Source organism: Chrysemys picta, chromosome 1 (assembly GCF_011386835.1).
Source record: "Chrysemys picta bellii isolate R12L10 chromosome 1, ASM1138683v2, whole genome shotgun sequence".
Taxonomy (NCBI): Eukaryota; Metazoa; Chordata; order Testudines; family Emydidae; genus Chrysemys; species Chrysemys picta.
In genome coordinates, this window is record NC_088791.1 from 219,522,162 (window position 1) to 219,549,561 (window position 27,400).

General features: G+C 41.8%; 1 protein-coding gene and 1 long non-coding RNA gene across 8 annotated transcripts; one reads left to right on the forward strand and one right to left on the reverse strand.

Annotated features, from left to right (window-relative positions):
• ASB11 (ankyrin repeat and SOCS box containing 11) lies at window positions 1-27,290 on the forward strand. Of its 7 annotated transcripts, XM_065580461.1 has the most exons (9): window positions 1,553-1,717; window positions 3,798-3,877; window positions 9,993-10,071; window positions 10,202-10,309; window positions 13,254-13,404; window positions 13,658-13,792; window positions 14,676-14,867; window positions 24,311-24,385; window positions 26,583-27,290. In XM_065580461.1, exons 3-9 carry the CDS (start codon window positions 10,039-10,041, stop codon window positions 26,705-26,707), a joined length of 819 nt encoding a protein of 272 aa, XP_065436533.1. In that variant the 5' UTR covers window positions 1,553-1,717; window positions 3,798-3,877; window positions 9,993-10,038; the 3' UTR covers window positions 26,708-27,290. The 7 variants fall into 7 exon arrangements, with proteins under 7 accessions (XP_065436523.1, XP_065436511.1, XP_005287855.1 ...); XM_065580439.1 differs by lacking the exons at window positions 1,553-1,717; window positions 9,993-10,071 and adding an exon at window positions 96-336; XM_065580446.1 differs by lacking the exon at window positions 9,993-10,071 and having other exon boundaries at window positions 1,534-1,717.
• Window positions 10,342-16,328, reverse strand: LOC122172145 (uncharacterized). The gene is made up of 3 exons (XR_006172189.2): window positions 16,244-16,328; window positions 15,963-16,115; window positions 10,342-10,546 (listed from the first exon to the last, which is right to left on the reverse strand). It is a non-coding gene; the product is annotated as an uncharacterized LOC122172145 (long non-coding RNA).
• Window positions 27,291-27,400: the final 110 nt, after the last annotated feature.

The following is a 27,400-nucleotide window of genomic DNA, read 5'->3' on the forward strand; positions in this document are numbered from 1 at the left end:
GTTATTCAACATCAGTGGCTGCCCCAGAATAAAAATGGAATGTATTTTTGGTAACTGAGAAACAGCAGTGCTGGAGGGTTGAAAATAGATGTCATATGATACCAATTATAGCCTGGTGAAACTTAGCAGACCTGGGAAACTACAAAGAGCAAGCCAAAATGGAGGGCAATTCTATACTCCATGCTTTTAACAACATCTATTTTGCAATCTTTGCTTTATTTTGCTTCAAGCTTTTAATTAAGATTTCTTTGGCTCTGCTGACCCACTTCTATATTGTTAAAGGCAACAGAAAAGAGGCTGCCAGGATTGCAGAAGAGATCTATGGAATAGCACCAGGTAAAATGTTTTATGCCTTGAGAAATTAGATTTTAATCATTGTGTTGCTGTAGGATGAGGAGATGATTGATAAGTATGTAAAATGGATGTTTTGTTCTGGCCACAAGTGCATTCCACTTCTGAAGTCTTTGCAAAAGCAATGTGGGTTGGCATGTTCTAGGTGTGCAAAATATGAGACTCTCTAACAGTTAGACAGCTTGACTGTGAACAACACTTGTTTAAGTATAGCAAGTACAGAATAATAATAAAGTGAATAAAGACATTTGCTTTGGAAAGCAAAGTATTTCTCAGAGTCAACTGTGTGAGTGACAAGGGGTTTTACTATGTATCCTAGTTTACAACCAGAGAGCATTTAAGGAAGAGGTTTAGTCTGTGGGTTTTCTGAAGGAAGATACCAGGAATGGTGCAATTAATGCCTGACTGGATCTAAGTTTAGCATTTCTGTTCTTTTGAACCAGACCATAAAAAAAAAGCATAGCTAAAATTCCTGTGCAACCAAAAGTATGGAAATGACTATACGTAATGGGCGTCCAAAGAATCATTTTCCTATATGTTTCTTTTCAAGTAGTTTTTCTACAGACTTCAAACACATTTGCCACAACAGTGCATTGATAGGAATTAACACAAAAGTAGCACTTCTAATTAGAGCGTGTAAGGGCTTTAAAAATAACTGCTAACCAGTAATTGATTTCCTAATTAAATCATAAAGACACAGTATTTAGTGACATCCTTCTTATTAGGGGCTAGACTCTGATTCACGATGTATAGTGCCTTACTCTGTGAGTGGTCCTACGGAAGCGAGTGGAACTATTTGCCGTGTAAGATGACAGCTCATTGTAAGAGTATCAGAATCTGGGCCAAAGTGAAGGTACAGCAACTTCTTACCAAGCTCATATAAAGTAGAATAAATAGTTATTTATCCCCATCTCTGCAATGTGTTAGAATTATCTTACAGTTTATTAGAAAAGAGTGCTGTTAATTTATTGACAAAGCACTTATTACGTATGCCTTAATTTAAATTTAGTGAAATATTTGATAATTGGCTCCCCCCTCCCACCATATACAGATTCTTTATCTAAGTGCATACAAAGTTACCAGGACTACAACATATTTTTATCTGCAAGTTGCCATTTGCAACTATCCATCAAGGATAATCTTTCAAAACACAAGGTCATGTGATGTTGTTGCCTGCACACTAGATTGGATTACAGATGCAGTGTCACAGCCTAAAGTAAAGCAATGTGGAGAGAAGCAGCAGCAGAGTAGCTTAAATTATCAGTAGAAATGTAGAAAGGACATGAAATTTCAGACATGCCTTTGGTAACCGGGGAGTTAAGAGATGCCCCTTATGGGAACTACATTTGCCACATGTTTCAGGGAGGTATGTTGCTGTAGTTGGCATGGAAATGTGTGTGTGTATTCTCATGGTGAGAAGCGTGCCTGCTTTATGCAACATGAAGTGTGTAAATATATACATACAGTATATGTGTGTGTGAAATGTTTGTATATGCGGCACAGTGTGTGTGTGTGAGGTTAATTAGAGGGGTGGAAGCACTGTCTTGTTAAAGTTGCTGGATGCTTCCCATGATATAACTTTGCTAAAGTTTTAACTGTTCAGACTGAAATTTTCCATGTCAGGTGTCTGCCTCAGACTGAATAGAATATGTGGCTATATACATATATAACTTTCAGCCAACATGTTTCAGCATTTTCTCAGAACAAGGCTAGGGAAAAATCCATTGTTCCGCCTGCGTTCAGAAATTCGGGTGGCCTTTTATTTGAGAAGAACTAGTGCTCCCACGCTTTAGCGCAAGGACTTGCAATCTGGCAGGATGGTCCTTTGTATCCTTTTGCCATTCCTGTGAATATCTGCCCAAATTTGGCCTGTTGTAGCCTTTGAAAAAATCACAGTTCTTATATGCTCAGAAGACTTGCTAGAGCTTATTACCGGTAGTTAAAAAACGGCAAAGAATCTGTGTGCCCTGGGTATGCTCCAGGCCAGAGCTAAGCAGGACTTTTTCCCTGCAATTATAGCCCGATGCTGCTGCAGACTCGGTTGGGACTGGTATGGAGCTTGTCTCTTCTGTGCTCAATGGGTATGTCTACTTTGCAATTAAAAATCTCTCGCTGGCTTGTGCCAGCTGACTTGGACTCACAGGGCTCAGGCTGAGGGGCTGTTTAATTGCACTGTAGACATTTGGGCTCAGGCTGGAGCCCGAGCTCAACGTCTACACTGCAATATAGCCACTTAGCTCGAGCCCTGCGAGCCTGAGTCAGCTGGCACAGGCCAGCCACAGGTATCTAACTGCAGTGTAGACATACCCTTAGGGGCCTTCTGCTGGGCTCAGGCAGCATGGAGGGGGAAGCTACCTGATTGAAATGCAGAGCGGATGAGATGAGAGACAGCTCTGGGTGGGCAGGCAGGGACTAGATTGGGAAATATGGAACAAAAATTGTTTTTGGTGAGAACTGGACTGAAACCAAATTTCAAAATGCCCAAATTTCCCACAAATCTGAGATTTCTGCCAGCTCTAATTGTGAGGCAGTTTGGTTTTAGATGCTAAACTATGGCTAGTAAATTCTCTCTGCCTGAATCACTCTAGCTAAATAACTTTCTTAATGATCTGTTGGGCTGAATATGTATAAATCTGTTGGTAGCAGCTCTATTGTAGTGGGACCAAAAATAGACACACAGACAAACTAGCCAGCATTGTGGAGTTTGTTGGAGTGAAACTGTTCAAAATGATGTAGAAAAGCAGGAATCAAGCACCTGGCAGACTGTATTTTTTCATGTTCCTCTGAAATCATCAAGTGAGGAAGAGAAAAAAAATACTATTATCCGCTAATGTGCATAAGAGGGAAAGGTAGACACATTTATAGTACATATTAGATGTATTAGTTTAAGAGAAAAAAATTGCTGGGGTCATATTAGAATTGGCTTGATGGACATGTCCAAAGCTAAGCCAGTGTTTGCATGCAATACATCTCATAACTAAGTGGAAAAAACCCCCACAGAGCAATTTGTTACAAAATTTAAATTACCCCGTAAAGCCTGTGGCCAGGATAACTTAAAAACAAACAAACAAACAAACAAACAAAAAGGTGCAGGATTTTGAAAATTGTCCCAGAGAGTCTCAATGACATTGTACTCCTAACTCACTTAGGTGTTTTTAAAGATCCCTCCGATAAGGCTTTACTTACGTTCTAAATAAGTGACCTAATTTTCAGAAAAGCTGGGTGTGCAGCAGTTCCCACTGAAATGAATTTTCGTAGGCAATCTCACTTTGTTGGTTTCAGGCCAAGGGTACATTTTACACACTGACACAGCTTGATCAGTCCTCCCAAGCAGACAAGGGGGGATGTGTGTAATAATTTCTCTTGTGAATTTTTTTTGAACTGTTTGTATCTTGGTTTCTCTGTGCCTTTGCAATGCCTTTGAATGAACTCTTGGGCTGTTTTAGGTTCATGGGCAGATCGATCTCCTCTTCATGAAGCTGCATTCCAAGGGCGCCTGCTATCTTTGAAAACATTGATTGCGCAGGTAAGAAACCAAAAATAAATAAATAAAAGGTTAGGCCTCAGGATTTTTTTGATTAGATCTTATCCACGAATGATGTCATAGATTACAGTGGGCGCTCAAAGACATAGAGTTAGGGTTCTAAATAAAAAGATATACTGGACACATTTTGTCATATTAAATGTTGGGGATAAACTCAAAACAAAGGCCACAGATCACGCTGAATTATAATAGGCAAACATGATCTTCTGGTTCCTTTTCAAAGGCAAACAATACAAACGGGCTTCATAGGATTTGAACATAAAGATACCAATATTGTTTCTCAGGTATTAATGATCAGGTATTACACTTCTGTAAGGCTGCAAATGTGCACGTTGCCTTATAAAACAGAGCCAAATGTATTCCCTGCCGCAGAGAAGCTTACAAGGTGGGGGCCCAGTCCTGTGAGGTGCTGTATGCCCTCCACACCCACTGAAGCCACAGATCTAAAGGGGTGAAAGTGGGGAGGAAAGAAGGATCGAGGAGAACAAGAGGAGGAAGGGGATAATGCGTAAGGTCAAAGGAGCAGATTATAGTTAGAAACTCTAGGAGAACAATTAGCCAGAATGCAACCTGGAAGGATAACACATCGATTCTTCCTTCCTGAAAATGATCTGCTACCAAGGAGATGGTCCATTGAGTCCAAGCGCAGTCTATTTTGTCATAACACAGATGTAGGATTCCAAGCAGTGGGAAACATTTAAAATCTTTTAGCAAAGGCAGCCAGTGTTCACTGTCTTGGTCATGACTTAGATTAATTGTGCTGGTCTTTGGGACTTAGTGGATGTTGTAGTGGAAGAAAAGAAATTTTTCTTTTTCTGCATAGCAGTAGGTTTCAAAAATTCTTTGTACTATGATCTCTCAGAGTCAAAGGCTGTGTCTACATTCCAGGTGCTGTGATTCCCTGCTCACTACCACATACTCATGGTAGTTTGAAAAAACCTAGTCTTTGTATAAATAGCAGCGTAGCATGGAAGTGGTAGCGGTGGCCTGGCTTAGCTGAGCCAAGTACAAACCAGCTCTAACCCCATGGATATGTACTCTGCCTTTGCTACTGTGGCTATACTGTTTATACTTGCACTATCTCACATCAAGCTAGCATGAGAATGTCTACACAAGCTGGGAATCACTCCTTGCTCAAAGTGTAGACATTGCCAAAGTGTGACATCAGCCACTGCTGCTCAAAATTCCTCTCTTCAGTCTTTATTTATCAGAGGGTTGTCCAACTCTTTCTGTGAGAAGGGCCATAAGACATTTTGAATTATGGTTTATGGGTCAGGGCAACAAAGTTAGGGCCATATCCCACCATTGATCCACAACAAAACAATAGTGGTATTTACAAAGATGAAGGGTAAAACATGACTATGATGCAGTAACTAAACTCTTAATACCTTAACTAAAGTAATTTCATTCAGCATCACGCACTGAGAAAAATGATGCAAGATGCCTTCAGGGTCATTACTTTTTCTGTCTTTTGTTTGGTCATTTACATGCATTTGTTCAATTTGTATGCATATATGCACAGACACTCTCTTGTGGTGACTGTACAAATTGCAAGCTTAAGTTATTTGAAAAACTATTTTGTAAATTCTCACCATAAGGCTTAGAGTTAGCTCTCGGTTTTGCTGAAGGAGTTCCCCTTGCTTAGAGCTGTTCTTTCAGGATGTCTATAGATTTAGGAAGATAACTCTGCATCAGTTACACTCAATTCATATTTGGAAGGGTTTTTCACTGTCATAAAGTCTCAAAACTTTTCTTTCAATGAATGGTTGAATTCTGAGGAATTGGAATTTGTCATATGAGTCATATAAATACTTTTAGGAAGCCAGATCCTGCCTGTGAGCTAATGTATTTCAGGCCTCTGATATGTTACAAGATATCTCTCTGTGATTTCTATGGAAAGTAGAAAATAGGGGATGCTGAGGGGCCACTGTACCAACTGTCAAGGACAAAAGATGGCCTTAATTTACTACAGACTACTCCATAGAACAGCCCATAAGAGCAGCCATACTGGGTCAGACCAAAGGTCCATCTAGCCCAGTATCCTGTCTTCTGACAGTGGCCAGTGCCAGGTGCCCCAGGGGGAATGAACAGAACAGGTAATCATCAAGTGATCCATCCCCTGTCACCCATTCCCAGCTTTTGGCAAACAGAGGCAAGGGACACCATCCCTGCCTATCCTTGCTAATAGCCACTGATGGACCTATCCTCCAGGAACTTATTAAGTTCTTTTTTTAACCCTGTTATAGTCTTGGCCTTCACAACATCCTCTGGCAAAGAGTTCCACAGATTGACTGTGCATTGTGTGAAGAAATACTTCCTTTTGTTTGTTTTAAACCTGCTGCCTATTAATTTCATTTGGTGGCCCCTAGTTCTTGTGTTATAAGAAGGAGTAAATAACACTCTTATTTACTTTCTCCACACCAGGCATGATTTCATAAACATCTATCATATCCCCCCCTTAGTCATCTCTTTTCTAAGCTGAAAAGTCCCAGTCTTATTAATCTCTCCTCCGATGGAAGCCGTTCCATATTCCTAATAATTTTTGTTGCCCTTTTCTGTACCTTTTCGAATTCCAATATATCTTTTTTGAGATGGTGCGACCACATCTGCATGCAGTATTCAAGATGTGGGCATATCACGGATTTATATAGAGGCAGTATGATATTTTCTGTCTTATTATCTGTCCCTTTCCTAATGATTCCCATCATTCTGTTTGCTTTTTTGACTGCCGCTGCACATTGAGTGGATGTTTTCAGAGAACTATCCACAATGACTCCAAGATCTCTTTCTTGAGTGGTAACAGCTAATTTAGACCTCATCATTTTATATGCATAGTTGGAATTATGTTTTCCAATGTGAAATACTTTGCATTTATCAATATCGAATTTCATCTATCATTTTGTTTCCCAATCAGGCCACCATTTTTACAATCATCTTTCTTTCTTTCTTTCTTTCTTTCTTTCTTTCTTTCTTTCTTTCTTTCTTTCTTTCTTTCTTTCTTTCTTTCTTTCTTTCTTTCTTTCTTTCTTTCTTGAGAGACTGAGAACTCTGAAACCCAAGTTCCATTAATCTTGAAAAGCAGAAATGGGGCCACTCTCTCAGGTGGGATCAAAAGTTAGCTCTGTTATCAGTCTGAAAGAGGAAATGGTCTGGCCATAATAAATGTGTCATCCTCACATCCCTCAGTAACCAATGCTGACCCAAAAATGAGATCCAGAGTTTTTCCATCCATACACTGAGCCTGAAACTAATAGTCCCATCGCTATTTGCTGTCGTGGTGGCCATGAGATCCTGAGTTAATCTAGAACAGTCGTAAACATTCGCTGAAGTCACTTAGGCTAACAAGCCTTGGTGATTCCAGAAAAAGATGGGACATAAACTCAGTCAACGTGAGCCACAGGTTAGGGTCACTGTCCTATGCTACTGAGATAAGACCCTGTAAGAGACAAATTGGGCAGTTAACAGAGATTGATCAACTGGCCTTTGCTTGCTATTAGCCGCTTTTGTGTCTCTCAGTGTTTGCTATAACCGGGATTTAAGGGTATGTCTACGCTGCAGAGAAAAACCTGTGGTGCTAAGTCTCCGAGCTTGGGTCAGTGGACTCAGACCTGCGAGGCACAGGCTGAAGGGCTGCAAATAGTGTGGATGTCTGGGCTCAGGCAGGAGCTCATGCTCTGAAAGCCTGCAAGGGGAGAAAGTCCCAGAGCCCAGGCTCCAGCCCAAATGGGAACTTCTACATTGCTCTTAGTTCTTGATCATTCTTTACCAACCCTCCAACTTCAAGTAATTTTGAAGGTAGGAGGGAAATGCACGTTGTTTGGAGGAGGAAATGAAGGGTGCAAGTGATAAGGAATATGGCTCACTTGTTCAGATCTCTCTTTCTGGCTCTCGTTTTCAGGTTGTCATGATGATCATATGGTACTATATTGAAGAAGTGCTGTTGAACTGCAGCCGTGAACATGATTTTTGTTCCCTTAGAAATGCCGAAATATGGATTTACTTAATGGCACTTCTTTAAAACAAGCAGCAATTTCACAAACAAAAGCTCATAGTTTAAAACAAACACAATTTTCTTCCTGGGAGGAGGAATGGAGAAAGAACAGCCCATGACTGATGTGAAGCACATGGCTTGATGCGTCATTGGAAGCTACTCAAATACTACAGAGATGGGTGAAGTGCCAGAACCTGAATAGAACAGGATCCGCATTGCCTAGTCCCTGGTGTAGTACTTGAAGTGTTCTAGGTACTTTGCAGAATATAGAAAAGTCACAGTATCTGATTTGCAGAGCTTTACAACCTAAGCTAAGGTATTGCAAGTTATAACAGAATAGGGATGATGGAAGGAAAGGAGAACAAGAGTTATAACTAAAATCACAGAATTACTTTTTTTTTAAATCTATGGTTGCATCTACAGTCAGATTCTGCACGCTTTGAAGCCATTGATTTCAGCAATGCAGGACTGGACTCCCAGTTGGTAAAGCCAAAGTCAAGGGAGTAACCATTGAAGGGAGCAGGATGGAGTTGATCCACAGCAACAAGATGAATTATGGGGTAAAGTTGCACATGCTATAGTATAGGCATTGCTCACTGTTGTCAAGCTGCCTATACTGTTCGCCTTTATGCTTAAATTAAACAGGTATCTTTACTTTAAAAGAAATCCAAACACTTTTTATTTTAAGATGTGGTTTCAAAGATGATCTTACTGACCTAGGACCACAAGTGCCATGGAAAGTCAATGGAACTTGTGCAACTAAATCACTTAGGTGCTTTAAAAACTCCTACCCATCAAGGCTGGGAAACTAAGGGGCAGATTTTCAAGAGTTCAGCTCCCACCCAGTTCTTGTTGAGGCACCTAAATAAGTGGGTGGATTTTCAAAGAAGTTTGGCAAAGTTATGAGCAACTGGTTCTTCTAATGGGAAGTGCTGGACACCATTATCTAAAGTCAGGGCTACTAGTTCTTAGTTTAAGCATTTTTTACTGATGAAATGGATTACTCCAGTTTTCAATAGATGGGGTATTTTTTCTTTCACTGGATTACTGCGTTTCATGTATTAGGCATATATATCTAACTCCGGTATATTGCTGTACTGCGGTATCACTGCCTCCATTTCTTTTCTTCACACAAAGGATTTGTACAGCACCTTTCCTTCTTGGGGGGGGGGGGGGGCATATATTGTGCAGTGAATGCACTGCTACTGTAAAGCTATAAAATGGAGTAATCTTAGGAAGGTCACGTCAGGTGCAAAAGGAATATTGGGCTTCATGTTAATTCTCTTACATGTTTCCCTCATATGGACATGAGCCAGCAAAGCTTTTAATTTTAAGAGAATTGTTTATTTAAAAATATTCACTTCTTCTAGTTTAAATTGTTGAGCTAGAGGGTATTGCAACTGTTTTTAATGCTCATCGTGTCAGTTGGTTGTGGCTGGCTACTTTCACAGCACTGAATTGCCCAGAAATATTTATTCCCATGGGTAATATTTGCTGCTACAAAGAAAAAAACACCACCACCATCTTGTGAACTGCTTGAGGGTGGCGGGGCGGGAAGCATCTAGAACCTTATAGATGCTGCATTTGGAATGTCAGAGTTTGAATTATTTTCCAGTAGAACTGATTTCCAATGTACATGTGCTTGAATTCTTACTTGTCATTTGATGGAGCTATAGGCTGGAAAACGTACAACAAAGTCCCAGTCATGTTTGGATCCAGCCATATTTGCGCTGCTTTTCCCCCTGTGAATGTTTGTGTGGCTGGTTCAGTTCATACAGCTGTTAATGGAACACTTATAAAGCGTATTTGCTATTCAGTATTCTTTACTCCTGTTTAATCAGGTTGATAAACAACCAGGGAGAAGAAACGGTACCATGTGACTCAGGAAACAAATCACACTCCTGGTCAGAGTGCTCATTTTGCGGATAAAAAGTGTAGTTTATGACATATTACAGGCACCTTTTCATATCTGGGAATAGGGAAATTAATCTCAGTCACTAGAGGCCAAAGATGTACAGTGTCTCTCCTGCAATTTACCATGAATTATGAAGCAACACAGATAAGCGTCACTCAGTTTCTTTACCTTTTGCTTTAAATCCCTTCCAGCGGCGATGGATGCAAGAGCTGCAGTATCAGAGTGATTGTCTGAGCCATGCGTATTCCAGGGCAACTCTCATTGACTTCGGTAGGAATTTAGCCAGAGCAAGGACTGTAGATTTGACCGCCATGTAACTCCCGCCTGGAATGAACTCCACGAATGATGTTTGCATTGCTTGGTGTTTGTTTGTTTTTCACCTCTCTGCTCTGATTTCTAGGGATTCAATGTGAACATTGTAACCATAGATCGGGTTTCTGCTCTCCACGAGGCCTGCCTGGGTGGCCATGTCGCTTGTGCGAAAGTCTTACTGGAGAACGGCGCTCAAGTGAGTACGAGCGTATAAACGAGGCCGTGTGTGTGTGTGAGAGAGAGAGAGAGAGAGAGAGAGAGAGAGAGAGAACATCTGGCCACAAAAGGGGACAATATTTTGCTTTCACTAATAGTAAATTACTTACATTTCTGTAGGGATAGCTTTTTTCCTGAAGGACCCCACCTTTTTACAGCTTGGTGGCTGTTTTGATCGCAGACATATTCCTCTTTGTTTTTCTTCTGTGAAACTTCACTGTGATCAGTGGGAAAAAATTAGGAAAATTAGACCAAACTAACTGTTATGATGATGAGTTGTGCTTTGCTTTCCAGAATGGTCACTGAAATTGCTCCAAGTTTTTTGAGATAGTTTGTGATTTATACATAAAGGGGCTTAAGAAATGAAACATTTTGTCTAATAAAAGAGCAGCTTTTCTCCACATTGGACCTAATATAAAAATATCTTTAAAAATGAAATATGGGAATATAAAGAAATATATGGGGATTTATTATATTGGGTCTGCTTACAGGTTCCCCTGATTACTATGCTGAACAATTTACATGTGGAGTGGCAAGAAATCAAAAAAGTGGAGTCCAACAATTGATGTATTCATTAGCAGAGACGAATATGATTATAGAATAACTATACTGTACATTAACTTTTAAGCCCCTAGACAGGAAAAACAAACCTTGCTCTTCATATTACTCAGTTTCAGGTTGTTTTTGAAATTACCCAGTTTAAAAAAAATTGCAATGTATTGATCACATATCTTTTTAGCACCTAGAAAGTCATAAATCTGAACTATCAATTGTCACTGTCAGTAAATCATCCTTATTGTTCAACTTTTCCCATTCTTCATTGCTACATACAGTCTCAGTTAGTCAGTGGCTTTTTCTTCACATAAATTAATAGTCACGGACACAAGAAGCGGTGTCCCATTCTGTTGCCTTTCTTCAGCACTGTGATCTTTTTCATTTCCTTCACTAGAAAGCCATTTACTCTGGAACAACCTTCCCAGAATTCCTTCCTCTATTACCAGATAAATCAGTACCCAGTTGAGAGGCTTTGCTAGTGTTTTTGCAAGATGAATTGGCTACCCATCAAAATGTAGGAGCTGCACAGCAAGGCTTTGTCTACGCTGGGGGAAAGCATCATGTTAGATATGCATTCACTAACTCATTTTAACTTGCAATACGACTTTGCCCTTAGTGTGGACAAGGACAGTCATGATGAAAACATATTAGCTGGTCTATGATTTTAACAGGTGTTTAAAAACAACTTGTCCTCATTTACATTAAGTGCTAAGTCATGTTTAACATCATGGTAGTTAACAAGTTTTCTAGCATGATGATTTTTCCCCATTGTAGACCTGGCTCTGCCATTGAGCCCATTCCCTGGGTGTAGAGCTCTGCAGCTGGGTGAGGTGCCATTCAAAACATATTAGAGTTCATTTTACCATGTTGGGCAAATACCCCTGCACCACATATGGGGAACCAGTCTGGTAGGATTTAGGAATTCAAGATGATGGACATCTCTTCCTTCAGATATATTGTTCCCTTCAAGACTGTGCTTGTGTTCCTTCTGGCCCTCATCTTTCGCCAGGCTCTCCCTTTCCCCAGAAGCCAAACAAACCCCCATTCTGTACTGTTTCCAAAATAGGAGGTGGGCAGTCTGGAAGAGAGCTGGAAAATGGCCTTTTTCTTTTTAAAGTATATGCAGTACAAACCGATATATTCAGCATCTTGGAAAAAAGCTAAACTGTGCACCCATTCGTGCAGCTGCATAATCTCCTCATGTAGACGTTGTTGAAGCTGCTCCAATAACTGGGAATTGATTGGTAGCATTTTATACCGGACTGCCAACTCAGCCAATCAGGCATCGAAATGCCAGCAAAAACACTAGCAAAGAAGCAGCCCCTCTGCTTCTCCTCTCGATTGGGTACCCACTTATCTGGTAATAGAGGAAAGAATATTGGGAAGGTTGTTCCAGAGTTAATGGCTCAGTAGGGAAGGAAATTAAAAAGATCCCAACACCGCAGAAAGGCAATAGAATGTGACACAGCTTTTCCTAGAGGGCTGCATACCTGACTATTAAGTTATTTTTTTTTAATAAAAAAAACCCCCAATTTTCCATTAGTTTAAAAAAAAAAAAACCTTCCACAGAAAATTTTTAGGCAGCCCTAATTCCACTGTAGAAATAGAGCTTGAAAGGCAACTGAGTTGGAAACAGGGGTCATTGTGAATCTGGCTGCTCTATTATAAGGGGAGGGCAATAAAACTGTTCATCATATTCCATAAGGACAGCTGGGATCTCCAATTCCCATTCTGTAGCAAACTGTAGTGAAGACCCCCATGTACTATCATACACTAGTAACTAGATCCACATTATGCAACAAGTCCCTCCCAGGCAGTTTATTCAGCAGAGCTGCACTTATCTCTGTGACAAACTGGGAATCATGCAACAGTGCTGAGAGTGAAATCTACTAATCTGTGTGACTTCTAAACTGGAGAGAGCAGGAAACAGACAGGGGGCTAGAAGGTCTGTGTGAACATTTTCATTTAGTCAAAAAGTATTTGCTTTCCTTCCAAGATTTGGATTTGGTCAGAAAACTGCAACTGTGTTGGGGTTGGGTGTCTGAAAACGATTTCGGGGGATTAAATGAAAAGTCTAAATTTTCCATAGGAAAAATCCCTATTTTCCAGCCAGCTCTACGTAGGAGCTTGTACAATTTTCAGTGTCAGAGTTCTGTTGCTGCCGCCGCCCTGAGAAGCAGGGTGGCACTTGATGGTAATGGTCTCTCCTAGAGTGTGTCACTCTGAATTTGGTGACTAATATGGGCTCTGACATTAAATAAAATCAGTGTCTTCTTCTTATGCTGTATTTAGTGTTGAGATGTGGGTGGTTTCCAATGGAAGTGCATCTCTTTTAAAACAGATTATTGTCTGTCTGTCTTGCTGTTCAGGTCAATGCAGTCACTGTTGATGGGATCACTCCTCTCTTTAATGCCTGCTGTAGTGGCAGTGCAGCTTGTGTGAACATGCTGCTTGAATTTGGAGCCACGCCACAACTAGAGAATCACCTTGCTTCACCTATTCATGAAGCAGTAAAGAGAGGTAATTTTAAGGCTTTGAGTACAGCTAACTATAAATAGATCTGGCTTTGTTTTTCCTCCCTAAATAATTGTGGGAAATTCATCTGCATCTGAAGTATCTGGGCCATAGGGATAAATGTGTGTTTGGTTTAATCCATACTATTCTATATAGAGTTCTGTGTATTCTATTCTATTGTTATGTATATAGTATGTGTTTGTCGGGCATCCTGCAGAGAGGAAATGAGGTGAGATGACCTCTCTTCTGTGTTATCCAGGTCACAGGGAGTGTATGGAAATTCTTGTGGCCAATGACGTTGACATTGACCAAGAAGATTCGCAGCACGGAACACCCCTTTATGTGGCCTGCATGTATCAGAGGACAGACTGTGTCAAGAAGCTTCTCGAACTAGGTGCTCTGGGGGCAGAGGAGGGGAAGCTGAACATATTTGAAGCCACCACCTATTGTTTCTCCTTAATCCCTCCCCGCTCCTGATATTAGCATTTAATTCCTCATGACTCCTTGGAGGACCAAGAATTTTGAGATTGGGATAAAAAAGGGGATTCTGTCATTCGAAGATGATGATGAGAGGAGCTACAAAGAACTGTCTTGGTATATTGTTTGCCCTGTGACCCGCATCAACTCCTTTTGATTATTATAAAATAAATAGCCAAGCATGCTAAGCATTCACTCATCCACTGCTCACCACATGCAGAGGGAGCAGATCAGCTAACCAACCACTCAAAAGAATAATTCCTTTAGTGATCATGAAGATCCCACATACAGCAGGGCAGCACCTCAGGTGATCTGGCTTGTTTTAGCCAAAGCAGCTATGCTGATTGACACCAGCTAAGACTCTGGCCCAATTTGGGTGCTACTGTCAGCCCAGGATAAGCATTTTACTCCTGGACCCCAAAGTTATTTTAATTAAATGTTACAAACATGCTTTTCTGGCCATTTGAATTAATCAGATGGAAGCAACTTTAGATTTTAAACACCCACTCATTTGATAGTCAAAAAGTTCAGCATTGGCTCAACTTCTGTTGATTCTCCATCCTCATCTTACTGCTACTCTTGAGACTAATATAGTAGCCATGTGACTTCTGGATATTGAGCACTGCTATAATCAAGAGAAGATAAGTCCTGTGTGCCATCAGGTGCACTTCATTTATTGATGCTAATGATGGAAGCCAAAGTGTGTGATAGAAATCTTAGACTCAGCCAGTGATGTGTTTCCCTGCTTCCTCCTAATGCTAACCCTGGTCTATTCTTATCTCTGTGTGTGTTCTTTTAAGGAGCCAGTGTTGACTTGGGTAAACGATTAGACACTCCACTCCATGCTGCAGTTAGGAAATCCAGCGCAGAAGCAGTCAACTTGTTAACGGACTATGGCGCTAGCTTGACACGCAGAAATGCTGAATTCAAATGTGCCCTTGATCTGGCAGCCCCCAACAGCAAAGTGGAACAGGCCCTCTTGCTTCGGGAAGGTAATGGCTCTTTCTTTTTTTAACGGGACAATTTTTATTTCCTTTTCATAAGTATTTTTTCATGTTCATCTTCCTTTTCCACATACAGCTGCTCCCTCTGTTAGTTCTCTGAGAGTCTCCAGGATGTTTCAGGACAGGGCACAGGAATGAGAGCCAAGAGATCTCAGTTCTATTCCTAGCTTTGCCACTGACTGCCTATGCGATGGCAGGCAAGTCGCTCTGTTTTTATGTGCCTCCGTTTCCCATCTATTGAATAAGGATAGTCCTTATCTGCCTTTGTAAAGTGCTTGGAAAGCTATGAATAAGAAGTGCCGTATTTTTATTTATTACTATTATTATCAACCATATTTGAGAGAGCAAGCTAACAACTATTTTGCATACAAACCAGAAATCCCAAATGAAATATATACATCAGCTTGGATGTTACTGAGTCTCATTGTGCAGCTCCCTGCATAAACAGGGCCATGAATGTGTATAACTTGTGAGAAAGTGGAACTTAAGCCCAGTTGGTTATTCAGCTTCTCATATTACTGCTGTTTCATGAAGCTTCAGGAAGCATTCTGTTAGCTTCCAAAGTTCAGTGAACTTGTTTCAAGAGACAAGATGATCTCATGCTGTTTTTCCCTTCCTGTGGTCCTGCTATCCCCCTGTATGTAAAGGAAGCTTCCATTGTTTTGATTCCACCATGCTTAATTTACATAGCAGACAGGTAATAGCTGCCTTTTCTCCTGTCCAGGGTGGAAACTGTTTTGCCAGAGATTTCAAAAGATAATATCATTAAGTATCCATATTTCCTCATGTAGTGTTAATACATACATTTCACAGTGATATTAATCACCAGTGTGTATTAGCTTTCAGAAAAGACCTCGCTCTCATAGTACAGTAAAATCATATACATTTGATTCAATTGGTTATCACTTGAGGTTCAGCTCCCCTGCCTTTATAGACCAGTAAACATTTGAAATTGATTCTTCTGAAGGTTCCCTCTCAAAGTAAAGTTTATTCAAGCAGTGAGGAAGGCAACGTGGAGTCTGGTGGTGAAGGAAGCTCTATGCTTTTTCTTCCTCCACTTGTTAGCTTAATAGCTGTGCTTACCTAATATGTAAAAATGGACCTTCTTTGTCTTTGCGGGAAGATCCGGCAGGTCAACAAATCAAATACACATTCCTTTGTCTAAAGCAGGGGTGGCTCCAGGCACCAGCGAACCTTTGTCTAAAGCAGGGACGGCTCCAGGCACTAGCGGGGAGCCTGACAAAAGGAAAAATGAAAAAGATACAGGAATCAGTATAACTGGAATACAAAATGCCTGAAACTTACAGGAGGACAGACGCATTCATGAATAGCTATATCAATAGCTAAAGGAACAAGTCCCTTACTTAAGACTGTTGACTGGGACAAATACAGCCAAACCCCCAACATTTCTGTCCCACGTGGATTTTGTCAAGCAAGATTTTGCTTTAGTTCTTGATTTATCTAAGGGTATTCCACCACCTAGTGGGTGAACAGTATGATACAGTTAGCATTCCATTCCATTCCACACCATTCGTGAAGCATATAAAGGTTCTCCACCTTTCCAGACTACTGTATTCCTTTCAGGAGTCTGATTTGTCTTGAGTACTCCCAAGTTTCACCTCACTTAAAAACTACTTGCTTATAAACTCAGACATAAAAATACAAGTGTCACAGCACACTATTACTGAAAAACTGCTTAGTTTCTCATTTTTACCATATCAAATAAATTGATTGGAATATATATATTGTACTTAAGACTGTTTTTCACTTGTGAGCCTTGACATTCTGGGAGGCAGTGAAGTGACAACAACAATTAAGTTTTTCTTCACATTGAGTCTATTCTTACTCTTTGTCTTGATGGCAGTCTGTGGTGGGGTGAGACTCACCGACATGGGCCTCCTGCTGGTCATCCAGGGAATTAACTCTTTCCAGCCCGGAGCATCCTCTGCAGGCCGGGGTCTCGCCTGCCGCTGTCTCGTGTCCCTCCCAGATCCTGGTGCCCTTTGCCCAGGGGTTCTCCCCACCACAGTACCCCCTCACTCTGGGTCTCCCCTCCTAGGGGAACCCCCAACCCACTATCCCCATCTTGCCTCAGTGGCTACTGCCAGTCATCATCGAGCCCCCGCTCCCTGGAGCAGACGGCAGTCTGTAAACCACTCATCATTGGCAAGGGGGGTTGGACCAGCTACATCTGCCTATTCCTGAGCTGTCCCTCTGGAGCTCTAGTACCATTTTGTGGGCCTTTAACTCTGCCTGCAGCCTGGGGCTTTGCTAGGCTGGAGCTCCCCAGCTCCCTCTGCCCTTCCCCAGCACTGCTCCACCCTAGATACCCTTCTCAGATTCCCAGACTGCCAGGTCCTTCTCTTTCAAGGCTGCTAGAGAGAGTGTGTCAGTCTCTGGCCTCAACCCTCTTATAGGGCCAACTGTGGTCTGATTGGGGCGTGGCCCCACCTGTGGCTGCTTCCCCCAATCAGCCTAGCTTTTCCCCCACTGCAGCCCTCTCCCACCCCACTACACAATCATAGCAGAAAATGAGACTTCACAAAGATATTTTGACCCAAAAGGTCACAGATCATCCAAAGCTTGGTTCCCAAGGTCAGTGTAATTTCTGTACTAAACACCAGAAGTGAGTTAGTGTGGAGACATTACATTTCATTTGCAGGCCATGCTCTGATGACAGCTCAAGAAGATTTTCTTGCTGACCGGCAGAGAGTTTACTGCTGCTAACATCTGGCAAAATGAATGGGGTTCTTACCCAGTCAAGTTGAGCTGAGTTGTGTTGAGTGTTGGGGAAATATGACTTGAATTCAGATGTCAAGTGGGCTGTAACGGGATTCACTCACCACTGTGGTGCCTCCTGCTGGTTGTCTGGGGAATTAGCTCTGCATGGTAATGTGCCTTCTTTGGGTGGTGCCTCACCACTATCACTCCTGTTATAGGACCCATGTCTCTCCAAGGACTGCAGCATCCTCTTCAGTGACACAGCCCTCAGGCTGTGCCACACACTGTGCTCCTCCCCCTTCCGGGGGACCTGCAGTCCACTGTTCAGCCACTTCTCTTAGTAACTACTGCAGCGAATTGTCTGGTCAATTCCTCATGGCCCCAGCATCCTCTTTGTCCTTGCCTCACGACCTCTGCCTGCAAACCCCAGCAGCCAGCCAGGATGTGTCGCTCGCTCCCCTGGTCCCTGCTAGCAGCGCTGTTCTGTCCAGTGTGCTGGCAGTTCTCTCAGCCCTCCAGAGACACAGTCCTTCCTCCCTGGGCTCCCAGCAGAGAACTTCCTTCCTCTGCCCTGCAGCTCCCTTTTTATATGGGCCTGCTTGGCCCTGATTGGCTGCTCCCTTCAGCCCTTTTCTGATTGGCTGCCTCCTGCACAGCCTCCTTAGCGCTCTATTAACTCCTTAGATCCCAGTGTTGGGCAGGCGCCCCATCACATGGGATAAATGATCTATTATTTCTTTAAGTTTGCTCTGCTCGATTTCCCCTGTGCAGATATCAGTGACATATACGTGAAGCAGTGGAAAACAGGGGAAGTCTTTGTCTCCACATTTGGACTTCCAAAATTCAATTTTCTTGATAAAAGCATTCACTTTATCATAGAGATTCAGAACATTAGTGTCATGGCCTTACATGGACAAAGTTAGATCTTTCAGCTTGCTAAATATATCTGCGAGATAGGCAAGTTGAACTAACCACACAGTATTGTCAAACACAGGGATAAGAAGGGATGAATAATCAGAAAGAAATGTGTGAACTTCTGTGTGTAATTCAAACAATCTGTCAAGTACTTCCCTCTTGAAAGCCAGTGAACCTGTGTGAAGCAACAGTTGCTAATGTTCTGACCGCATCTCTTCACAAAGAATGCAAAACAGGTGAGCATTGAGTGGCCTGGACTTGATTAAGTTGCCAGACTCATTTAAAACTTCTTGAAGTTCAGAACTCATCTTTTTTGAAGCAAGTGCCTCTCTGTGTATGATACAGTGCACCCACTGCAAGGAAAGACTATCTTTCCTGATCCTAACTACAGGTCCGTTCATCTCCCGGTCATTGCACTGGCCCCATCAGTGGAGACGAATTTGCATAAATTCCAACTCAAATTGTGTTCAGAAAAAAAAAGTCAATTTGTTTAAAACTGTCCTCTGCAGTTGAGTTTGCCTTTATACTTCTGCAAAACGGCATGTGCTCGTTGATATCAGTGGTTTCAGGGTATCAAACATACACAGTCAGTTGAGCTTCTCCACTAATATCCATGGACTCATCAAGCTGAAGGGCAAAAGTTTTTGCCCTTTTAAATTTCTCTACAAGTTGAGAGACAATATCCTCAGCCATTTCTTCAATTCTGCAGTACACGGTGTCATTTGATAAGGGTACTTTCTTGAGCGTATGAGCTGCTTTTTTTTATGAAGTATGTTTTCTGCAGGTGCCACAGTGGCAGGCAGAATCAGATCTCCTGCAATTGTGTGCACTTCTTTGATTTTGCTGCAAGAAGGGAGACAGCATATGAAGCTCTGAGTGCTCTTGTAGAAATAGTTGAAGCTTTTTTCATTTTAAGCTGGCAAGTCTGGCACTCAGAGCTTTCTTTGAAAACATTCTGCTGGCTTACCCGCATGCACAGCGTGTTTTGTCTTCACATGTTGTTGCAAATGTGCTGGCTTCATACTGTTATTTGATAGAGTTTCTCCTCAAAGGAAACATGAAGCTATTGAAGATGTGAATCCAAAAGCAATATATTCCTTGCAGAACTGATGTTTTTTTTTTCCAGTTATTTTCAATTTCTTACAATTTTGCCACTACTGCTACTTCCAGCTCCTCATTTTAAAAATCTATCAATTTTTACAACGCAACCACATACACACCATGGCAACTTCAACCTCATTAACGTGCTTGCACACATCAGTAAATTACATAAAATGAATGTCTAATACAGTTCATATGCACAAGTTACGTTACTATTTATATAGCATATAGAGAAGTATAAACAAGTCAATGTCTGTATGAAATTTCAGTTTGTACTGACTTCTCTAGTGCTTTTTGTGTAACCTGTTGTAAAACTAGGCAAATATCTAGATAAGTTGATGTACCCCCTGGAAGACCTCTGCGTACTCTCAGGGGTACACATATGCCTGGTTGAGAACCACTGGTATAAAAGGCTTAGGGCATGTCTACACTTACCTCCGGAGCGATCGATCTAGCAGGGGTTGATTTATCGCGTCTAGTGAAGACACGATAAATCGACTGCCGAGCGATCTCCTGTCGACTCTGGTACTCCACCAGAGCGAGAAGCATAGGTGGAGTCGACAGGGGAGTGGCAGCAGTCAACCTACCGCAGTGAAGACATTGTGGTAAGTAGCTCTAAGTACGTCGACTTCAGCTACACTATTTTTGTAACTGAAGTTGCGTAACTTAGACCGACTTAGCTCGCACCCCCCCCCAACCCTCCCCTAGTGTAGACCAGGCCTTAGTGTCAATGAGAATTGGGTCCTTTAAGAATCAATAAGATTAGAACACTGTCATGCTTCTGTATCTCTACAGCATTTCATCCTGTAACAAGGTGACTTTTCTATGAATGGGGAACCTAATTTCTATTGATTTCAATGGGTAAAGATCACATCATTTAGAAGCTAATCTGAAAATTCAGAGATCTGCTTAACCCAATAGGTATCACTCCTGACACTATATTAAGTATTTTAGAGGATTTAACAACCTTGGGTTCCTTATACAATTGAAAAGCAGTTTTCTTTTCTCTGCTCTTCATGCTCTGCTCTGCCTTTCTTATCATTTGTATGCAGTGTTGTAAGCCATGTCTTTACCTCATTCACCTCTCCTGTTTATTTTTTACGCCTCTATAGGTCCATCCAGCACATTTTCCCATTGTCCCTATTTCAGAGTAGCAGCCGTGTTAGTCTATATCCGCAAAAAGAAGAACAGGAGTACTTGTGGCACCTTAGAGACTAACAGATTTATTAGAGCATAAGCTCTAATTGTCCCTAGTAGCTCATGTTATAAGCCACTCAAAGGCCTTTTTATTCTCTTAGATTGATGTTTGCATTCCTCTCTGTATCCACATTGGTTTCTCTCTCTCCTCTCACTAGTGTTCATGCAGGGAAGTGTAAAATACACTTCCCTTCACTAGCTAAGCCCACTGCATCACGTGGGAGATTCACCTCAAGGGAATGGAAGTGGTGTTTACGAGAGCTTTTTATGCATTTTGCTTAGCTAGCACTGTCTACTTTTGGGACCCTGCTGGCCCCTTCCAACCTCTTCTAACACAGTGAAACTCAGGCTGTGGCTCTTTTGCACTGCTCTGGTCTCTTCCTTGGCAGAGTTTCCAACAATGGGACCCCTGTAAGGGTCTACTCTGGCGCATGCCAGTGTAACTCCACAAGTGATTCTGGCCCTTAATGCATTTATCATCAATAAACAAATACACCCACCTTACTTAGATTGAATGAAGTTCACCGTACTCAGAGGGCCAGCAAAAGGCCTATCCATTGCTTAAGTCCCACTGAAGTCCAATTTTGACCACTTAAGTGCATGGGCTTTGTGCTGGCGCTCTTCAGAGAAGTGACTTTAACCTATTAATGAAATGTAATTTCCCTCTTAATATCCTTCCCTCCCATTCCATTATTTCCACCCAGAGTTTATATTAGTCATCCAAAACCATCACAGTTTAAACCTGATTATAAATCTGGTCACAGCACTTTTACATATATGGTTTGCAACATTTATATCTTTTGTCATAATATCTGGGTTTCTCTGAGCTAAATCAAGAGTTATCTTTATGGCTTGATTTATAGGCTGCACGAACAAGTACAATGTTCATAAATCTACTGCTCAATTTGTCTTTTCCATTAAATCTATCATAGTTTATGTCTGGGTAAAAAGTCTCTCATTGCTATTAATTTCCCCACAAATCCTTTTTATTTCCACTATCAGCTATTCATCCTGTTCTTCCTTACAATTGGGTGGTCCATAGAACATTTTAATTAATCTAGTCTTGGCTCTCCACTTTTGAAAGATGAATACATTTCAGACCTGGAAATAATCCAAACGTCCTATCTCTTTTGCTTTCAAACACTTCATTGCATCTTTACTTCTCCGCCCAAACGTTTTCCCTATAATCCTCTTTTCAAATGGAGGGACCACAAAAACTTCTTTTGAGCAATCTTCTTTCTTCTTCCTATGCTTTCTGCTGCATATATTTAGATATTTTCCTTCCTTGCCATTATGTAACAACAATTTTTAATGTGAGAGATTTTCTTTCTTGCTTTGTTTGCCTACAGAACTGCTTCCCTCTTCAACTCAAGTGCCATTTATATAAGCTGGTTTTTCCTACATATTTCTTCCCTGCTTTTCTCGCTGTTAATTTTTTTAATGGGACACTGTCAGCTTGTTTAGGACCACAAATTTTCCTTTGTAATAGTTTCATTCCATGAAGCACCTTTGGAAGATTTGGAGCCATATTATTAAACATAGGTGTCTACGTTGTGCTTGCAAAACATTTATGTGACAGCCACCATCTTGGTTAACACTCCAGTGATCTCCAGAGCTAACAGCGTAAGCTACTACACTTTGACCTAAAGAGCCAATACTGTCTAGCTGGGGTTGTAACACTCAGATACTCTGGGATCAGGCAGAGAGCGGGACCTGTAACACACATTCATTAGAGGGTTACATTTGCATACCCACAAAAACAAGTATTATGAGCATATGGGTGTTCGGGCACACAAATATATATTTGAACATGCAATTGTGTACATATGCTGTACATGCAAACACCTGACTAAGTACAGCCCACATTACCATGGCATCTGAGCACCAAGCACTCCTTAATATATTTATTCTCACCAGACTGCTGTGCGTTCTGCTATTAGCTAAACAAGGCACATGACCATATCAGCTAAAAATCTAATACTCATGCACACCTTCATGGTTCTAAGATTTAGCTCAAACAAAAAATCAGAAAAAGCTTTATTGTGCACATTTGAAAATGCTTTTAGCACTCATAGCTTCAGAATTGCTAAACCAGTTTCCATAAAACAACTCAAGTTTGAACAAAATCCATTCAAGCATTATTGAATTACCCAGGGACAACATTTCTAATGTGATAATGCAAGTTGTTTGTTTTGTTATGACCACAGTTCAATAATATCTGAAGGGAGTTTGCACAAACATTTAGTAGATTTCTAGATCAGCAGGGACCATTGTGACCATTTAGTCTGATCTCCTGTGGGCCATAGAACTTCCCCAAAATAATTCCTAGAGCAAATCTTTTAGAAAAAACATCTAATCTTGATTTTAAAATTGCCATTGATGGAGAAACCAGCATGACCCTTTGTACGTTGTTCCAAGGGTTAATTACTCTCATGGTTAAAAATGCATGCCTTATTTCCAGTCTGTATTTGTCTAGCTTCAACTTCCATCCACTGAATCGTGTTTTACCTTTCTCTGCTAAATTGAAGAACCTGTTATTAAATATTTGATCCCCATGTAGGTACTTATAGACTGTGATGAATTCACCCCTTAACCTTCCCTTCATTAGGCTTACTAGATTGAACTCCTTGACTCTATCACTATAAAGCAGAGGTGGGCAAACTACAGCGGCCCGCGGGACCGTCCTGCCCGGCCTCCGAGCTCCTGGCCCGGGAGGCTCGCCCCTGGCCCCTCCCTTGCTGTCCCCCCTCCCCCGCAGCCTCAGATCACTCGCTCCGCCACCAGCACAATGATCTGGGCAGCGGGGCTGTGAGCTCCTGGGACAGTGCAGCTACAGAGCCCGGCCTGACCCGGTGCTCTGTGCTGCGCGGTGGTGGTGTGGCCTGGCTCCAGTTGGGCGGGGCGGCTGTAGCGCTGCCAGCTACCGATGCTCCAGGCAGCATGGTAAGGGAGCAGGGGAGGGGGGGTTGGATAGAGAGCAGGGGAGTTCAGGGTGGTGGTCAGGGGGTGGGGGTATGGATAGGGGTCGGGGCAGTCGGGGAGGAACAGAGGGTTGAATGGGGGCAGGAGTCTGGGGGGGGCAGTCAGGAAGGAGAAGGGGGTTGGATGGAGCGGCAGGGGGCAGTCAGGGGCAGGGGTTCCAGGGGCAGTCAGGGGACAGGGAGAAGGGGTGGTTCGATGGGGCAGGGGTCCCGGGGAGGGGGCCATCAGGGAACGGGGGGGTTGGATGGGGCGGCGGGGGTCCAGGGGCGGTCCAGGGGCAGTCAGGGGACAGGGATCGGCAGTGTGTAGATGGGGCAGGAGTCCCGGCGGGGGGGGGGGCAGATAGGAGGTGGGGGCTGGGCCACAACCCCCTCCCCTAACCGGCCCTCCAAACAATTTACGAAACCCGATGCGGCCCTCAGGCCAAAAAGTTTGCCCGCCCCTGCGATAAAGCATGTTTTCTAATCCTTTAATCATTCTTGTGGCTTTTCTCTTCACCTTCTCCAATTTATCAGCATCTTTCTTGAATTGTGGACCCCAGAACTGGACACAGCATTCCAGCAGCGGTCACACCAGTGCCAAATACAGAGGTAAAATAACCTCTCTTCTCCTGTGTGATTCCTCTGCATCCAAAGATCACATTAGCCCTTTTGGCCACAGCCAAAACTCTTGAGCTGATTGGGAACTCTTGTTCAGCTGATTATCCACCACAGTTCTCAAATCTTTTTCAGTCCTGCTTCCCAGGATAGAGTCTCCCAGCATGTAAAGTATGGCTACATGCTTTCTTCATAGATGTATATCTATTAAAACACACATTGTTGCTTGTGCCCAGCCTACCAAGAAATCCAGATTGCTCTGTAACAGTGACTTATCCTCGTCATAATTAGCCACTCCTCCAGTTCTTGTGTCATCTGAAAACTTTATCAGAGACGATTTTATGTTTTTTTCCCAGTCATTAATAAAAATGTTAATTGCATATGGCCAAGAACTGATCCCTATGGGACTCCACTAGAAATACAACTGTTCAATGATGATTTTCCATTTTACAATTACATTTTGAGTCCTCTCCATTAGCCAGCTTTTTAATCCATGTAACGTGTGCCATGTTAACTTTGTATCTTTCTAGTTTTTTAATCAAAATTTCATGTGATACTAAGTCAAATGCCTTACAGAAATCTATTACATTAACACTATTACTTGTAATCTCATAAAAAAGATATCAAGTTAGTTGACAGGATATATTTTCCATAATCCCATGTTGATTGGCATTAACTATATTACCCTCCTTTAATTCTTTATTAATCAGGTGTCATATCAGCTGCTCCATTATCTTGCCCAGGAGTAATGACAGGCCTATAACTACTTGGGTCATCCAATTTACTGTTTTTAAATATTGGCACAACATTAGCTTTCTTCCAGTCGTCTGGAACTCCATGGTGTTCCAAGATTTACTGAAAATCAGTATTAATTGTACAGCAAGCTCTTTAGCCAGCTTTTAAAAACATCTTGGATGCAAGTTATCTGGACCTGCTGATTTATTAGCTGCTGTTTAACATCCTCCTGAGATACTAGTGGAATGGAAAGAATGATATCACATGCTATGGCTATATTTTCTGTTGTTTTCCCAAATACAGAACAGATATTTATCGAGCATTTATGCCTTTTCTGCATTCTTATTGTGATAATTCTACCATCTAGTAATGGACCATTACCATTGTTAGGATTCTTTTTGTTTCTAATATACCAGTACTTAAAAAACGCCTTCGTATTGTCCTTAACTCTGGTGGTCATAGATTTCTCCTTGTGTCCCTTTGCTTCCCTTATGCATTTTCTACAATTCCCAACTTTTGATCTATAGTAATTACTATCAGCTTCCCTTTTCTTCCATTTGTTATATATTATTATTATTTATTTTATTTTTAGCTGCCTTTTCTTCTCCACTAAACTAGGACAGTTTTTTAACTGATACGGCCTTCTTCCTCAGTTGTGGCTTTTTGAGCAGCTAGTAAAGTATTCTTAAACAATTCCCAATTATGATTCACATTTTTTTGATTGAATTATTCCTCCCAGTTGATTTGGCTTCTAATTGTTTTCAGCTTTGTGAAACTGGCCCTTTCAAAACACCAATTATAAATATCACTGGTGTGGACTTTATTGTTTGCAAATTATAAATGTGATCAAGTCATGGTCACCTGTAACTAAGTTACCAGTAATTTTTAGTTCTGTGATCAGTTCTTCTGTATCTGTCAAAATGAGGTGTAAAATAGAATTTCCCTATGTTGGATACAACACTTTTTGAGTTAGGAAATTGTCATATATACTATTTATAAATCCCAAGGATGTTTTAGTACTGGCAGCATGAGACCTCCAGCATATGTCACTCAAATTGAAGTCCCCGGATGATCACACAGCTTAGAAAACTTCCTCCCATGGGGAATTTGTTTAAGAAAGTTATGAGCAACTTCAACAGAGTTTATAAGGAGCATTGCATTCCAGCCTTGGGTCAGATCCTCAGCTGGTATATATTGGCATAGCACAGGGACTGGCAACCTTTAGCACGCGGCCCATCAGGGAAATCTGCTGGTGGGCTGGGACGGTTTGTTTACCTGCAGCGTCTGCAGGTTTGGCCAATCACAGCTCCCACTGGCCGTGGTTCACCGTTCCAGGTCAATGGGGGCTGTGGGAAGCAGCACAGGCCGAGGGATGTGCTGGTTGCCGCTTCCCGCAGCCCCCATTGGCCTTCCTGTTTACGGGTTTGGGGTTTATGGGTTTTTCCTTCTTTTCCAGGTCCTGCCAGCCTTGCCCAGCTGTGTCGGCTGTGTATCAGGAAGTGTCTGGGTCGCTCATGTCTTTATGTAGTCCACAAGCTGAATCTTCCTGAGCCACTTGAGAAATTTCTCTTATATCGATAGGTCTATGACTGTCTATAAGATGATTGCCAAGAGACGAACAAAATGGCTGTTTACCACAAAGATATTAAACCAAAGTGAAAAACAAAGACATCATTTACTGCTTACTATAGGTACCAAACTACTTAGCTGCTGACATAACAATACTCCCTGACACAATACTCCTATATTTTGTAACCACTGGAAACTGCTCTGTAGCACAGTGCATGTTACCAGGAAATGATATTCTCACACTTTAGTGTTAAATCCACGATGTTAGATAAGAGGCTGAAATATGCAAACAGCAGATTGTACAGCTGTGTGTAGGTATACACCCAAACAGCTGATTGTACAGGTGTGTGTGTGGGGGGGGGTATGCACAAACAGCTGATTGTGCAGGTATATGTATGTGCGGTATACAAGCCACCTTAAGTATGATTTAATGAAGTCAACTACTGCATAGAAGTCTGATGCTAGAGAAGTTTAAATTAAGCCAAAAGAAATAATTCATTTTCTCCTCTCTTTTCTTTCGAGTGCAGTAAAAAGTCTGCATGAATCCTGAACTTTTGAGATTTCATGAAATAAATCCTCAAATGAAAATATCAAAGGGGAACGGAGCCCCTCATTGACAGTCTGTGTGGAAACATCTGGGGGGTGGTAGGTTCCTACCTTCTCTCATTCCCACTTTATTTGGCTTTGTGAAAGGACACTGGAACT

Bases quoted from the DNA above. Each gene is read 5' to 3' on its own strand.
- ASB11 (XM_065580439.1), top strand. From the start codon at position 159: ATGGAGGGCAATTCTATACTCCATGCTTTTAACAACATCTATTTTGCA. The intron at 13,405-13,657 runs GTAATTTTAAGG...TGTGTTATCCAG, and splicing joins TCATGAAGCAGTAAAGAGAG to GTCACAGGGAGTGTATGGAA. The intron at 13,793-14,675 runs GTGCTCTGGGGG...TGTTCTTTTAAG, and splicing joins CAAGAAGCTTCTCGAACTAG to GAGCCAGTGTTGACTTGGGT.